This window comes from Oryctolagus cuniculus, chromosome 19, assembly GCF_051225735.1.
Source record: "Oryctolagus cuniculus isolate XC-2025 breed Fujian yellow rabbit chromosome 19, ASM5122573v1, whole genome shotgun sequence".
Taxonomy (NCBI): Eukaryota; Metazoa; Chordata; class Mammalia; order Lagomorpha; family Leporidae; genus Oryctolagus; species Oryctolagus cuniculus.
This window is the reverse complement of record NC_142885.1, coordinates 11,069,699-11,083,768: the sequence shown is the minus strand read 5'-3', so window position 1 is coordinate 11,083,768 and position 14,070 is coordinate 11,069,699. Positions and strand designations below refer to the sequence as shown.

The following is a 14,070-nucleotide window of genomic DNA, read 5'->3' as shown; positions in this document are numbered from 1 at the left end:
CATCTCCCAGGCTCCTCCCCGGCTTCTCTTCCTCCCCAGGGCTCTCCCTGGCACCCTGAGCGGGTTCCTGGCTCCCGCGCGCGCGGGAGTAGCTGTTGCGTCCCGGTGCCCTGAGGGACCTGGGCCACGGCTGGGAGTTGGAGAGGTGTGGAGCACCTTCCCACCTCATGCCTGCGTGAGGCTGATGGGGAAATGGAGACTTGGCACCAGGAAGACAAGGTCACACAGCAGGTGGCCAGAGAGGTCAGGATTCAAATCCGCTGTGTCCCCTGCAGACACAGGCCAAGGATCCCCACCCGCCCGAGGTGGCAGGCTGGCTCCAGGGCTCTGGCACTGAGCCTTGTGTTTGGCAGCTGGCACGGCAGTGGTGTGGAGATCACAGACGGCCTCCCCGGGTTCCTAGGCAGGAGTGGTGGGGAGCCCGCCCCCCCCCCCCAGCCCGGCTCCTGAGCAGTATCTCCTCCAGCCGGGAATTGCACACTTTTGAGGACGGGGAGCTCACTACCTGCCCTGCCTGCCTCCCTGCCATGTCCACTCATGTGATTTATTTTATTTGAAAGGCTGAGTTACAGGGAGGGAGAGGCAGAGGAAGAGAGAAGTCTTCCATCTGCAGGTTCACTCCCCAAATGGCCACAACAGCCATGGCTGGGCCAGACTGAAACCAGGAGCCAGGTGCTTCTCCTGGTCTCCCACGCGGGTGCAGGGGCCCAAGCACTTGGGCTATCCTCCACTGCCTTCCCAGGCCATAGCAGAGAGCTGGATCAGAAGTGGAGCAGCCAGGACTCGAACCAGCGCCCGTATGGGATGCTGGTGCTGCGGATGGCTGCTTTTCCCGCTACGCAGCGGCACTGAGTTTTTATTCCCCTCCGGGGTAGCAGGCGCTGCTGCACCCCCTGCACCCCTGCCCACACGCGCTGGGCTGCTTCCTACCAGCCCCCGGCCCCGGGTCCCTGGGTCAGCCAAATCTCACGGTGACCAGTGACCCACGGGCTCCCACGGCCCGTGGCCCTGGGGACGGGCCCAGGGCTATTTCAGGGTTTGCCCTCACCCTTTCTCCTCCAGAGCTGTAAACTGCCAAGGCCCTAAATATAGAGGCCCTGAGGTGGCCAGCCTGGGCCCACGCGGCCGTCTTGGGGAAGGAGAAATGAACCAGGAGCCCAGCCACAGACCGCTGTGAGAAGGAGGGCGCCGGGCAGGGCCAGGCCCCAGGAGCTCACCGGGGACCATGGGGGCACGCAGGGCCTTGAACTTGGCATCAGCCCAGTCCTGACACCGCCCCTTCTGCCAGCTGCCCAGGTGGGCTCTTGACATGCAACATGGTTTATTTATTTTGAAAGACAGAGATAAGAGTTTCTCCATCTACTGGTTCACTCCCCACATGCCCACAACAGCCAGGGCTGGGCCAGGCTGAAGTCAGGAGCTGGGAACACCATCTGGTTCTCCCCCATGGAGGGCAGGGACCCGGCTACCTGAGCCGTCACCTGCTGCCTTCCCAGGGTCTGCATTGGCAGGAAGCGGGGGTCAGGAGCCAGAGGCAGGACTTGAACCCGGGCACTCTGATAGGAGATATGGATGCCCCAAGCAGCGTCTTCACAGTTGTGCCAAATCCCTGTTCTCCCTCCCCAGCCCCGGGGAGCTTTTTGCAGACCCCCAGTACATGCACGCATGGATCCTGGGTCCTGCAGCCCAGCCTTGCACGTGGGCTGCACAGGGGCCTGGTGGCTTGAGTCCTGAGGTCCCCCTGGCTTTGGGCTGGTAGGCTGCAGGCTGGGGTGTCTACAGGGTCTCTGGATTGGTGGCAGGGGGAGGTCTTGGGCAGCGCGAACATTCACCGCGCGCCCCTGGGAGGGACTGGCTCCGGGCTCCAGGGCAGCCACCACGGGAGTGGGTGTGACAGTGCCGACTTGGAAAACGGAGCCCTCGGCGTCTGCCTGGGTCGGCCCTGTGACTTCCTTGGCTGGAAGAACCCGATTTGAAAAGAGAAGCAGAACTTGGAATTCCCCAGCCCCCCCGTGACGCTTCCTTTTGGGGAAGGCAGGCCAGAAGGGCGGTCCCAGAGGCTGGCTTCCACAGAGTACCCACCTGGGCCTGATCCCCTGCACCCCAGGACCCCCTCACCCTCCACTCTGCAAGCTGAGACCCACGCCCCGGCTTTGCCTCGCCCGCTCTGCCCTTCCCAGATGGCCAGGAGCTCCTGGCAGACTGTCCACGCACTCAGTAAACACTCGTGAGTCTCCGGTCTTGTGCCACAGCCCTGGTGAGGCCCTGGCAACGCACAAGTGGGCCCCACCCTCAGGTTACTCGTAGGCAGATGGAGGAGGCAGCTTATGGCGGCAGATTCCAGGGGCGACCACCCCGGGGCAGGAGAGGGTTCCTAGAGGAGGGGCCGGGGTGAAAGGCTCAAGGGGCAGAGGTGTAGCTTGCCCGGGGTGGGTGGGGGAGGGCCGGAGGGAGGAGTACCCTTGCCTCTGCTCCCTCCCAGGAGGAACGGTGAACAGCGCCCCCAACCCGGCCCTTGCCCAGGGAGGGGTAGCCCTGGTGCGGTGCCTGCCCTTTCCGATCCGTCCCCTCCCAGCCCGGTGCTGAGGGCCGTTATGGACTCGGCGGGCGCCTTCCTGGCTTTCCCAGGGGGGGGGGGTCCCTGAGGGCCCCTGGCAGGCAGCCGGGAGCTGCCCGGCAGGCCCCGCCCCCTCGCTGACCACGCCCCCTGCCTTGTGTGTTGCAGCACCGGCAGCAGTGACCCCTACTGCATCGTGAAGGTGGACAGCGAAGCCATCATCAGGTACCGCCCACTCCCCGGGGTTGGCAGGGGGCTGGTGCGAGCTGAGTGGGGCTGGGGGCGGGCTGAGTGGGGCTGAGCCTCCCACAGGGGGTGGGCGAGGGCTTGGAGGCAGCGGGTGAGAGAGCCAGACCTCATCCTCACCTGGCACTGGGCCAGGGGCTGCGCACCTGCAGCTCACCTGCCTTCCCCCTGCTTCTGCCCCGCCTTCTCGTCTTTACAACCCTGAGAGGCAGGTGGTGTTGTCATAGCAGCTGTCCCTGGAGCCTTTCCCATCCCATTTAACTCAGTGCAACAGCTGGGCACTGTATCATTAACCCCCACACAGCGGTGAGGGCCCAAGGTCACGGGCCTGGACCTCAGAGCGCGGGCACCTCCTCCCTGGTCTGGTCCTGGCTCTGGGTCGTGGCCTGTCCTACGCCCGTCCTCACCCAGGCCTCTGCCCCCAAGTTCCTAGCCAAAGCTGCTGTGCTGTGCTGCCCACCTGAGTGTCCATGGCCCACCCCTAGCCAAGGCCACCAGGCTCCCAGCTGAAGCAGGGCCTACATCTTGGTCCATAGTCTCTCCAGAACACGGACGCAAGAGGGGACAGGACACGGGGGCTCTGACTGTGTCCACACAGACAGGGCAATGGGCCACAGAGCTCAGATGACCCTCCCGGGACTAAGCCATCATCTGGTGCTTGGGGGCCTCAGCCCCCCGCCCAGTCTTCTTAGGTTTGACCCGTGCTGGGTGGAGCAGGGAGACCCGGCTGTGGTCCCAACGCTTCCCAGTGGTGGTCTCAGTCTCTCCCAGTGTGAGATGCCCGTGCCCCCTGCACTGAGGACAGTCCGGGAGTCATGACGGGTGGTGGGTGGTGGGGTCTGGGATGGGAGGACACAGCATCAGATGGCGGAGCCGGATGTTGGTACTGGGGTTGGGGCGGGGGGAGATGTGGGGAAGGCAGGCTCATGTCACACAGCCTCCCCACCACCGCCTTGTCCCAGCCCAGGCCCTGGGTGGCCCCGGGCGGCTGCTGAGGGTCTGCTCCTACAGGACAGCCACTGTGTGGAAGACCCTGTGCCCCTTCTGGGGTGAGGAGTATCAGGTGCACCTGCCGCCCACCTTCCACACCGTGGCCTTCTACGTGATGGATGAGGACGCCCTCAGGTGGGTGTGCCCTGCTCTTCGCTGGGGGCCACTGCAGCTGGGGGCTGGGGAGAGGGTGTGCACGTGGCCCATCACGCGTGTGCGAGAGCGTGCATGGGGCGGGGCCTTATGCAGTGGGCCCCCAGAGGGGGCAAGCACTTGGCATGTGTGTGGGCAGCTGTGTTGGTCCACAGGTAGAAACATCACACGCCCCCAAGTGTCCAGCAGGCAGGATCCTGAGTCCAGCTCGCTCGGGCTACGCTGCCGGGGACTGGGGTGTCGTCCTCCCTGCCCGCTCTGGGGAGCCCTGAGCTTGGTGGGAGCAGGTGCCGGGCCACAGGGGGCAGCACCACAGCCTGCCTGGCTCTGACTCCGTCCCCACCTTGCAGCCAAGATGACGTAATCGGCAAGGTGTGCTTCACGCGGGACACCCTGGCCTCCCACCCTAAGGGTAAGAGCCCCCCTCCCCCGCCCTCCCAGACACCTTCCCTCTGCACAGAACCCCGGGCCGGCGGCATCTCCTGCACCCCCCATGCTGCCCCTGGATCGGGACGGCTCCTCCCCCAGGGCGAGGTGTCCCCTGAGTGCAGGCTCTGCCACCTGCTCTGTGGCCGCTCCCCCGCTTCCCCCAGCGCACACCTGCTCCTGTCTGCGAGCCTGCTGACTCCTGGCCCCACCAGGCCCAAGGCCTTTCCTGCCCGCAGGCCCAGCCAGCCCCTCTGGAGTCCAGAGACCCCTGACTCTCCTCCAGCAGCCCCAGGGGAGCGAGAGCCCCTCTCTTCCTGTTTTAAGGCGGGGGAACTGAGGACAGAGGTGGCAGACCCCCAGGGAGGCAGGCTCAGGACCCCCGAGCACAGCGTGGCCCGTAGCAAGGGCATGGGCAACTGCGGGCCAGTTGCTGCCGGTCAGCTAAGGAGCCTCAATTTCCTGCCTGTCACAGGGGATCAGGTCAGGGAGAGGGGGTGGGGAGGGACCCCGTAGCACCTGGCTGGTGGAAGGTGAAGGGGTGTGGAGGGGAAGCCCCCCCACCTCTGCCGCCGCACTAAGCCACAGCCCCGCAGGTTTCAGTGGCTGGGCCCACCTGACGGAGGTGGACCCCAACGAGGAGGTGCAGGGCGAGATCCACCTGCGGCTGGAGGTGGTGCCGGGGCCCCGGGCCCCCCGGCTGCGGTGCTCTGTGCTGGAGGCCAGGTGAGATGGGGGCTGGGCAGTGGGCAGGGGGGTCCCGGGCCCCTGTCCCCCCACCTCCACCTCCCGGGGACAGGGCCTGCTCCCTCCAATGCTGGCTTTGCACACACACTCTAGGGGGGGGTTTCCTACTCAAGGTGACTCTTTGGGGGAGGGGTGAGGTTCCAGTAATGGGATGGGACTCCAGCCATCACGGCCCAGGTGCGTGGGCCCCAGATGGGAGTCCACAGCCCCCATGCCCCAGGGCTAACGTTGAGCTTCCCCGGTGTAACTCCAGTGTGACCTGGGTGTGTGTGAGTGGTGACCTGGCAGGATTCCCCCCCACCCCCCACCGCGGGGAGGCGGTGGCTTAGAAGACTCCCTGGGCCTGAGTCACCTGTGCCAGGGCCACCCCCGCCCCTGTCCCCGCGGTATTTTTAGCTGTGGATCCTGTCTGGGTCTGGGTGTGAGTCACACATACTCCCTGAGAATCGCCTTCCTTTCCCACTCGGAACCCAAGCCCCAAGCCAGCGGGGAGCGCCCCCGGCCGGCCAGCCCCTTCCCCCACTACCACCCCCACCCCAAGCCCACTGGGCAAACGAGGAGGGGGCGCGGTTTAGGAAGGCGGTCCTGGGGCTGGGCAGTCCTGTCCCGCGCTCCCTCCAGCCACCCCGGCCCCTCCCCCCACCGCGGGCACGAGGCTCACACACACACACACACACTGCCCAGCCCTGGGACACATCCCCAGCCACCGACATCCAAGAAGTTCCTCCCGGCCACCCCTGCCCTCCCAGGAGCTCCGTTCCTGGGGACACGGAGGCAGCCGCTTCCCAAGTCTCAGCAGAGAGGGGCGCTGTGGGCAGAGGGAGGGGACTTGTCCCCCCTTGGGCCTCAGCAAAGACACACCAGGAGCCCTGTTTGCCACAAATGGAGGAAGGACATCTTCTTCCTATTCTAGGATTCTCCACGTCCAGCTTCGGGAAAATCTGACTTTATTTTCTTTTTATTTGGAAGGCAGAGAGAGACACAGGTCTCCTGTGTGCTGGTTCCCTCCCCAGATGCCCACCGCAGGCAGGGCCCAAAGCCAGGAGCCAGGAGCTTCACCCACGGGCTCCACGTGGGGGGCACTTGAGCCCTCAGCTGCTCCTCCCAGGTGCATCAGCAGGGAGCTGGGTCAGGAGCGGCGCTGGGGCGTAAAAGCAGGCACTGTGGTATGGAGAGCAGGTGCCCCGAGCGGCACTCAGCCAGTCGCCCAACCCTGCGCCCCCAAGCGTGAGGTCGGCGTGGGAGAGGCAGGCAGTGTTTACGGCAAGCAGGGGGCAGCTGGCCCTGTTCTCCCCGAGGGCTCTGGGCCCACAGTGGCCCACGCAGGGCAGGGTCCGGGCAGGAAGCTGGCAGGTGACCGGCCGCTGCTCCGTCTGGGGGAGCCACGTTTCCCTCCTCCAGGTGGCCACGTGGGGTCCCTGGGGTGACTGCTGTGGGGACGCTGGCAGCCAGGGGCAGGCTGGACTGGGATGGGGTGGGGGGTGCGTGCTTGGGTGACAAGAGAATGATGGCTCTCCCTCGATGTCCCCCCCACCCCGCAGGGGCCTTGCCCCCAAGGACAGGAATGGTGCATCTGACCCCTTTGTCCGTGTGCGCTACAATGGCCGGACACAGGAGACCTCGGTGAGGGGCCGGGGTGGGGGGATGGGACCCTCAGGGACACTGCCTCTCCCCCTCACCAGCCCCTAGGAGGTCAGATTGGCACTGCCTTTCAGAGGGGTGGCAGGGGGCCCCAGCCCTTGTGGCTGCATGCTGGACAGGAGGGGAGGGGGATGGTAAGAGCCCACAGCTGCCCACCCCGCTTCCCACCCCTCCAGGAAACAGCCAGGGTGGTGGCTCCATCCTGGGCTGGAGGGTGGGGGACACAGAGGACCCCGCCCTAGCCCTGCCCACCCCTTCCTGGGCCAGATCGTGAAGAAGTCGTGCTACCCCCGCTGGAACGAGACCTTCGAGTTTGAACTTGAGGAGGGGGCGGCTGAGACGCTGTGCGTGGAGGCCTGGGACTGGGACCTGGTCAGCCGGAACGACTTCTTGGGCAAAGTGAGCTCAGCCCCTCCCCCAGGCTGCACCTGCCACACACCTGGCCCAGGGAGGACCGCTCAGGACCAGGGCCCCTTGGCAGGTGCCCCTCCCATGCAGCCCCTGCCTGCCCTGCCCTCCAGGTGGTGGTCAGCGTGCAGAGGCTGTGGGCAGCCCGGCTGGAGGAGGGCTGGTTCCGCCTGCAGCCCGACCAGGCCAAGCGGCGGCGGCATGAGTGAGTACTCGCACGTGGGCAGTGGGGTTGGGGGCCTCAGGGGGCTGGGCAGAGGGCTGGGGACCCAGCCCTGGGTTTGTAGACTTGCCTGCTCCTTGCCTTCCCCACAGCTCTGGCCTCTGAGCTCAGAAATGCTTTCTGCCTTCTGGAAGTTTCTAGAAAGAAAGAAAAAAAAAAAAACAACCTCAACCCTTTCCCTTTAATGGCTTCCTTGCAGACCTCCCAGATGAGGGTTCAGGTCCCCAGAGTCGTGTCCTGAGACACAGCTCTGACTCCTCCCCAGGACCCTCTGGGAGCAGACTTGCTCTTAGCTAACACAGGACAGCCACTTAACACTGGACTTCGGCTTGACACGAGTATGCTAGGGTAGGGATTTCCAACATAAACTTCCTAGAAATATTCCACTTTCGCTGGATGTCCTGTGCTGTGCCTTCATTAAACCTGACAGCCCTATCTGGCCCGAGCACCCTACACCCCAGGACGCCTTAGCCCTGTCTCCCTGCACAGGGCCCTTAAGCAGGTGCAGGCCAGGTGGACAGGTGTGCGTCCAGCCCAGGACCCATCTTGATGGCTGCTGCTGTGCCATGCAGAGGGCGGAGGAGGGCTTAGAGAAGTTTAAGGTTCCATCAGAGAGAGGAAGCTGGGGTGTTAGGTCTAACCGGGCCACGTGCTTAGCTTGCCGGAGCCTTGGCGTCCCTGGCAGGTGGCACCAGGATCCGCTGGGGGACTTGTTCTGGGGCAGACTGTGGGTGGGAAGGTTTGCAGACAGGCGGCAGAGAGTCAGGCCTTAAAGACCGATGGCGTTCCCATGTAATGCGGGAGCAGGAAGCGGCCCGGCACAGCCTGGGCAGGTGGCGGGTGGGATCGGGGAGACTTGAGGCCGGCCCGGAGGGGAGCGACCCCGGGCAGCGGGTGGCCTGCATCGCCGGTGGAGAGGTCACGGGCTGCCCATTCCAGGGGCAACCTGGGCTCCTTGCAGTTGGAGGTGCGGCTGCGGGACGAGACGGTGCTGCCCTCTAGCTGCTACCAGCCTCTGGTGCAGCTGCTGTGCCAGGAGGTGACGCTGGGTGCCCAGGTGAGGGGGCCCTGGGGGAGGCGGGCGGGTCCAGCGGCAGCGGCCTGTGTCCCCTGTCCTCAGGATGTGAAGGAACTGGTCAGGGCCCCACGCCGTGCACCTAGCCACTCCTCGGCAAAGCGCCCCCTCCCGGGTCCCCTGGGGCTCTGCAGGCTTCCTTGCAGAGAGGGGGCCTCCCAGCCCTGCCACTCCCCGCTGCCTCCTGCAGGGCCCCGGGCAGCTGATCCCCATCATCGAGGAGACGACGACCACCGAGTGCCGCCAGGACGTGGCCACCAACCTGCTCAAGCTCTTCCTGGGGCAGGGGCTGGCCAAGGACTTCCTGGACCTGCTGTTCCAGCTGGAGCTGGGCCGCACCAGTGAGGCCTGGGAGGGAGCCGGCGGTGGCGGCGGCGGCGGTGGTTGGGGTGGACTCATAGGGAGGCAGGGGAAGCAGCCATGGGCAGAGGTGGACAGCGGGGTGGGAGCCCAGGCCCTCTGTCCTCGTCCCCCCCCCCCCCCACTGGGACATCCTCTTGCAGGCGAGGCCAACACCCTGTTTCGAAGCAACTCTCTGGCCTCCAAGTCCATGGAGTCCTTTCTGAAGGTGAGGTCGCCCGGGCTGTTGTCTCCATTCCATTTCAGAGCTGGGACAGAACCATGCCGTCTGCCTGCGGCCCCCGGGGCCCTGTATGGCTAAGAATGCCACTGGCGCTCTCACGGGGAATCGGTGCACCGGGCTGCCTGCTCCCGCACCTGGCTGCACCCTGGCAGTTCCCTGGGGCTGGGGGCGTGGGGAGGGGGAGGCAGGACCAACGCGGCTCGCGGTGGCCCCCAGGTGGCGGGGATGCGGTATCTGCACGGCGTGCTGGGCCCCGTCCTTGACAGGGTGTTTGAAGAGAAGAAGTACGTGGAGCTGGACCCCAGCAGGGTGGAAGTTAGAGACGTAGGGTGAGGCCTGGGGGAACCCGGGGAGGGAGGGAGAGGGGGTGTCTGGGTTTACCTGCCGTCACCCTGCCCACCTGTGTGTGTCGTTCTGTGTCCCCCGTGGCCGTGCTGCCCGCGACCCTCGGTGCCCACCCGCCCCGGCTCTCGCAGGTGCTCCGGGCTGCACCGGGCGCAGACGGAAGCCGAGGTGCTGGAGCAGAGTGCGCAGACGCTGCGTGCCCACCTGGGGGCGCTGCTGAGCGCGATCTGTCGCTCGGTCCGCGCGTGCCCCGCCGTGGTCCGCGCCACCTTCCGCCAGCTCTTCCTGCGCGTGCGCGAGCGCTTCCCCGGCGCCCAGCACGAGGTGCGCGGTCCGAGGGGCCCCGGGCTGGGGGCGGGGGCGGCGAGCCCAGGGCCCTCCCGGGACCCAGCCCCACCCCCGCTCTGCCCTCCAGAACGCGCCGTTCGTCGCCGTCACCAGCTTCCTGTGCCTGCGCTTCTTCTCTCCGGCCATCATGGCCCCCAAGCTCTTCCACCTGCGGGAGCGGCACGCGGACGCCCGCACCAGCCGCACCCTGCTCCTGCTGGCCAAGGTGGGGGGGCCTGGCCGGGGGCGGCGCAGGGGCCCCCACCCCGGCCCCGGTGGTCTCGCGTGGGCACTCGAGCCGAGGGACGGGTCTCGATGCCCACTGAGGCTGGGGCGGGTCCGCGGACAAGGCCTCTGCCAGCGCTGCCGCCATCCCAGCAGCTGCGGGGGAGTGGGCTGCGGTGACCCTTGGTCCTGCCTGCTGTCAACCCCCCACCCCCCCACCCCCGTGCCCAGGCCGTTCAGAACGTGGGCAACATGGACACGCTGGCGTCCAGGGCCAAGGAGGCGTGGATGGAGCCTCTGCAGCCCACGGTGCGCCAGGGCGCGGCGCAGCTCAAGGAGTTCATCACCAGGCTGGTGGACCTCGAGGAGGAGGAGGGTGAGCGCGGCTGTGCGCGGCCTCCGGTCCCCCTTGGCCCCGCCCCTGGCCCCACCCACAGAGTCCAATTCCCCTTTGCTCTGCCCCTGGCCCCGCCCACAGCATCCAGTTCTCCTTTGCACCGTCACCTGGCTCCGCCCATTTCCACCCACAGTCTCCAATTCCCTTTGCTCCGCCCCTGGATCCCTGGCCCTACCCACTTCCACCCAGTCTCCAGTTCTATCTTGCCCCGCCCCCTGAGCCTCTCTCCCTGTCCATCTCCACCCAAGTCTTCAGTTCCCTTTGCCCCGCCCCCTGAACCCTTGTCCCCGCCCACAGACCCCAGTTTCCCTTTGCCCGCCCCCATCTCTGGCCCTGTCCCTGGGCCTTGCCCTCATTGTCCCTCCCAGTCCCTGCCCATGGTCTCAGTTCCCCTTGGCCTCGCCCCTGGCTCTGGCCCCGCCCCTGGCTCTGGCCCCCGCCCCGGCCCCGCCCCCTGCCTGAGCTCAGGCCCCTCCCTGCGCACCGCAGAGCTGGACCTGCAGCGGTCTCTCAGCCTGCCAGCGCCGCCCGTGAAGGAGGGGCCACTCTTCATCCACAGGGCCAAGGGCAAGGGCCCTCTGGGCTCCTGCTTCAAGAAGCTCTACTTCTCCCTCACCACCGAGGCCCTCAGTTTCGCCAAGACGCCCGGCTCCAAGGTGGGAGTCCCCACTGCCCCCGCCCCTTACCCAAGCCCCCGGGGCAGAGGAGGTGGCCAGGCCCCGGCCCGGGCATCCCACTGCTCGCTTCCAGGCCTGGGCTGCAGCCCCGGCCCAGCCGTGTGTGCACAGGGCAAGTGTCTCACCCGCTGTGGGCCCTGCCTGCCCACTCGGGTGGGTGGTCCCTGCCTGTGGAGACTTACACCAGGTGGTCTCTGGGGGTCCAAACCCAGGGCCCGGCACCAAGCACCATGCTGGCAAGCTAGAGGCAAGACATGCCCTGGGCTGGCCTCCCTCGGGCTCCGTCCTCCCACGAAGGGGCGGAGTCAGCGGAGAGCTGCGTCCCCTGGCCCCAGCCTCTCCTGGCTTAGGGGGGTGGTGTGCGGGGTGCCTGGCCCAGCCCCCAGCAGGTGAGAGAGGCTGGGGGCGGGTGAAGGAGCTCGCTGGCCCTACTCTGTCGCCTCTGTCCTGTGTCAGGCCCCGCCCCCTGCCCTCCTGGGCCCTGCCGCAGTGGGGGCCGTGGGCTGGGAGTGGGCGTTCCCTGAGCAGAGAGAGCAGGGGCTCAAAAATTGAAGGCCCCTTGGGGACGTGGGGCCAATGAATCAAATCACTTCATTCATGGTTACTGAGGATTTTATATGAAAGTCAGTTATAGAGAAAGGATGGGAGACAGGGAGGTCTCCATCCACCGGTTCACCCCCCCAGATGGCCACAGCGGCAGGGGCTGGGCCAGGCCGAAGCCAGGAGCCAGGAACCCCTTCCGTGTCTGCCACATGGGGGCCGTCTCCCGCTGCTTTGCCCGGTTCACCAGCAGGGAGCTGGATCGGAAGTGGAGCAGCTGGGACTCGAACCGACGCCCATATGGGATGCTGGCCTCTCAGGCTGCAGCTTAGCCTGCTGCACCACAGCACCGGCCCCCTTTTGATTCATTTATTTATTTATTTTTATTTTTTGACAGGCAGAGTGGACAGTGAGAGAAAGAGACAAAGAGAAAGGTCTTCCTTTGCTGTTGGTTCACCCTCCAGTGGCCGCCGTGGCTGGCGCGCTGTGGCCGGCGCACCGCGCTGATCCGATGGCAGGAGCCAGGTGCTTCTCCTGGTCTCCCATGGGGTGCAGGGCCCAAGCACTTGGGCCATCCTCCACTGCACTCCCGGGCCACAGCAGAGAGCTGGCCTGGAAGAGGGGCAACCGGGACAGAATCCGGCGCCCCGATTGTGACTAGAACCCGGTGTGCCGGCGCCGCTAGGTGGAGGATTAGCCTAGTGAGCCGCGGCGCCGGCCAAGCATAGTCTTATCCCCTGCACCAAACCCCACCAGCAGTGGCGATTTTGGATGCATGGCTCTCTCTGTCGTGGTGGGCGGGAGGGCATGGCATGGCTCGGACTCTGTGACTACGCAGGACAGAGGCGCAGGGCCTGGTCCGCAGCCAGCAGCAGGCCTGGGAGCAGAGGAACAGCTGTGTGGCCAGCCAGGCAGTAGGCCGGCAGCAGGCCTGGGCGGCCTGGGCTTCGGGCCTGAGCCGGTCACTCACACAGCGGGCTCCCAGGAGAGGCTGCGCGCAGCCCAGCAGTGGGCACGTGGGGTGACCCCTGCTGGGCCTCTCACCCTCTCTTCCGCTGCCTGCCTGTCGCAGAAGAGTGCCCTTATCAAGCTGGCCAACATCCAGGCGGCCGAGAAGGTGGAGGAGAAGAGCTTCGGCAGCTCCCACGTCATGCAGGTCATCTACACGGACGACGCGGGCCGGCCCCAGACCGCCTACCTGCAGTGCAAGGTGCGGGCCCGGCCAGGGGCTGTGTGTGCGTGCGTGTGCGCGCGTGTCCATCCCGGGAGGCCAGGGCCTGTGGCTGTCCGGGGGCATCCGCGGGGAGCTCTGTGTGTGTGGCTCAGGGTGCCCGGGCGGGGGCCAGCCTGTGATTTGGAGCCTGCCCGGGACACCCATTTCTGGGACGCTGTTCCCGCACACCTGAGCAGGTGGCGATGCGGCCCGCCAGTGCCCCCTCTCAGGGTTGGCATGCCAAGTCCTTCGTTCCATCTGTCTGCTCTAGTGTGTTGTGTCCCTGCTGGGTGCTTCTTGGTGAGGGGCCCCCCCTGGAGGGGCCTGTGTCCCCGGGGAGAAGACGGGTCAAGTGGGGTGCCAGGGAGAAAGTACGGGGGTTGGGACGGGGCGGGGCAGTGAGCCAGGGGCGTGTCTGGGGCAAGGACTCATGGGAAGGCTGAGGTCCCAGGACCCTGGGAGTGCCTCTTCCTGGCTGGCAGAGAGGAGCTCCCAGGCGCAGGGCCTGCTGGCGGGTCTGGAACACCCAGGGATGGGGCTGAGGGGGCCGACATCCAGCCTGTGTTCTGCTCAAACAGCCCCGTGCCCTCGGGTGTGGTGTAGGAGCTCCGGGGAGGGAGGGCTTCCTGGAGGAGGTGACCTGTGAGTGGTTCAGCCTCCACGCGTGCCCTCCAGTGTGTGAATGAGCTGAACCAGTGGCTGTCGGCGCTGCGGAAAGTGAGCTTCAACAACCCGGGCCTGCTGGGCTCCTACCACCCCGGTGTCTTCCGCGGGGACAAGTGGAGCTGTTGCCACCAGCGGGACAAGTCAGGTGGGAGTGGGGCCCCGCCCCCTGCCCCACGTCCGTCACTGCAGGCTCCGGCTCCCTGCCCTGGGCTGGGAAGCCAGCGTCTGAGAGTCTCTGGGCAAAAAAGGGTCCGGGCCCGGGCGACTTGGGAGGTGCCACGTGACGTGGTGACAGCTCGGAGGGGGGCTGGACGCTCGTCACGGTCCCTCGGTCTCCTGGCTTCCCAGGCTCATGTGACGGGGACCCTAGGGAACCCTCGTCTTATTCTGGTACCCACTAAGCTAGACACCTGCCCCCAGAATCCTGTTCGTAAGGGCCAGCCTGCTGCTGGAGCTGGCCGGGGAAGGGGGGCGGGGGCAGGCAGGGAGAAGCTTCGAGAAGGACTCTTGGTGATGCTGGAAGGGGTGCAGAACCCCGGCCCCTGGCACTTGAGATGTGGCCGGGGCAGCCTAGGAGCCAGGCCTCAAATTTGCACGATGTTATTTGATTTTAGCCTCACGTGGCTAGTGA

At 66.4% G+C, this 14,070-nt stretch overlaps 1 protein-coding gene across 7 annotated transcripts in view; it reads left to right on the top strand.

Annotated features, from left to right (window-relative positions):
• LOC103346668 (ras GTPase-activating protein 4) overlaps nucleotides 1-14,070 on the top strand; it is a 34,759-nt gene that overhangs the window by 16,869 nt on the left and 3,820 nt on the right. Inside the window, exons 2-18 of one of the 7 annotated variants that reach the window (XM_089321077.1) lie at nucleotides 2,726-2,782; nucleotides 3,815-3,928; nucleotides 4,297-4,358; nucleotides 4,969-5,098; nucleotides 6,661-6,742; nucleotides 7,028-7,159; nucleotides 7,282-7,373; nucleotides 8,331-8,430; nucleotides 8,657-8,807; nucleotides 8,970-9,034; nucleotides 9,266-9,378; nucleotides 9,526-9,718; nucleotides 9,810-9,947; nucleotides 10,178-10,322; nucleotides 10,833-10,999; nucleotides 12,633-12,770; nucleotides 13,449-13,584. In XM_089321077.1, the coding sequence (XP_089177203.1) occupies nucleotides 2,726-2,782; nucleotides 3,815-3,928; nucleotides 4,297-4,358; nucleotides 4,969-5,098; nucleotides 6,661-6,742; nucleotides 7,028-7,159; nucleotides 7,282-7,373; nucleotides 8,331-8,430; nucleotides 8,657-8,807; nucleotides 8,970-9,034; nucleotides 9,266-9,378; nucleotides 9,526-9,718; nucleotides 9,810-9,947; nucleotides 10,178-10,322; nucleotides 10,833-10,999; nucleotides 12,633-12,770; nucleotides 13,449-13,584 (2,015 nt within the window). Of the gene's footprint in view, nucleotides 1-2,725; nucleotides 2,783-3,814; nucleotides 3,929-4,296; nucleotides 4,359-4,539; nucleotides 4,771-4,968; nucleotides 5,099-6,660; nucleotides 6,743-7,027; nucleotides 7,160-7,281; nucleotides 7,378-8,330; nucleotides 8,449-8,656; nucleotides 8,808-8,969; nucleotides 9,035-9,265; nucleotides 9,379-9,525; nucleotides 9,719-9,809; nucleotides 9,948-10,177; nucleotides 10,323-10,832; nucleotides 11,000-12,632; nucleotides 12,771-13,448; nucleotides 13,585-14,070 lie in introns of those variants that run through there. The other 6 variants (XM_051837944.3, XR_016225840.1, XM_089321078.1 and 3 more) reach the window with 6 other exon arrangements.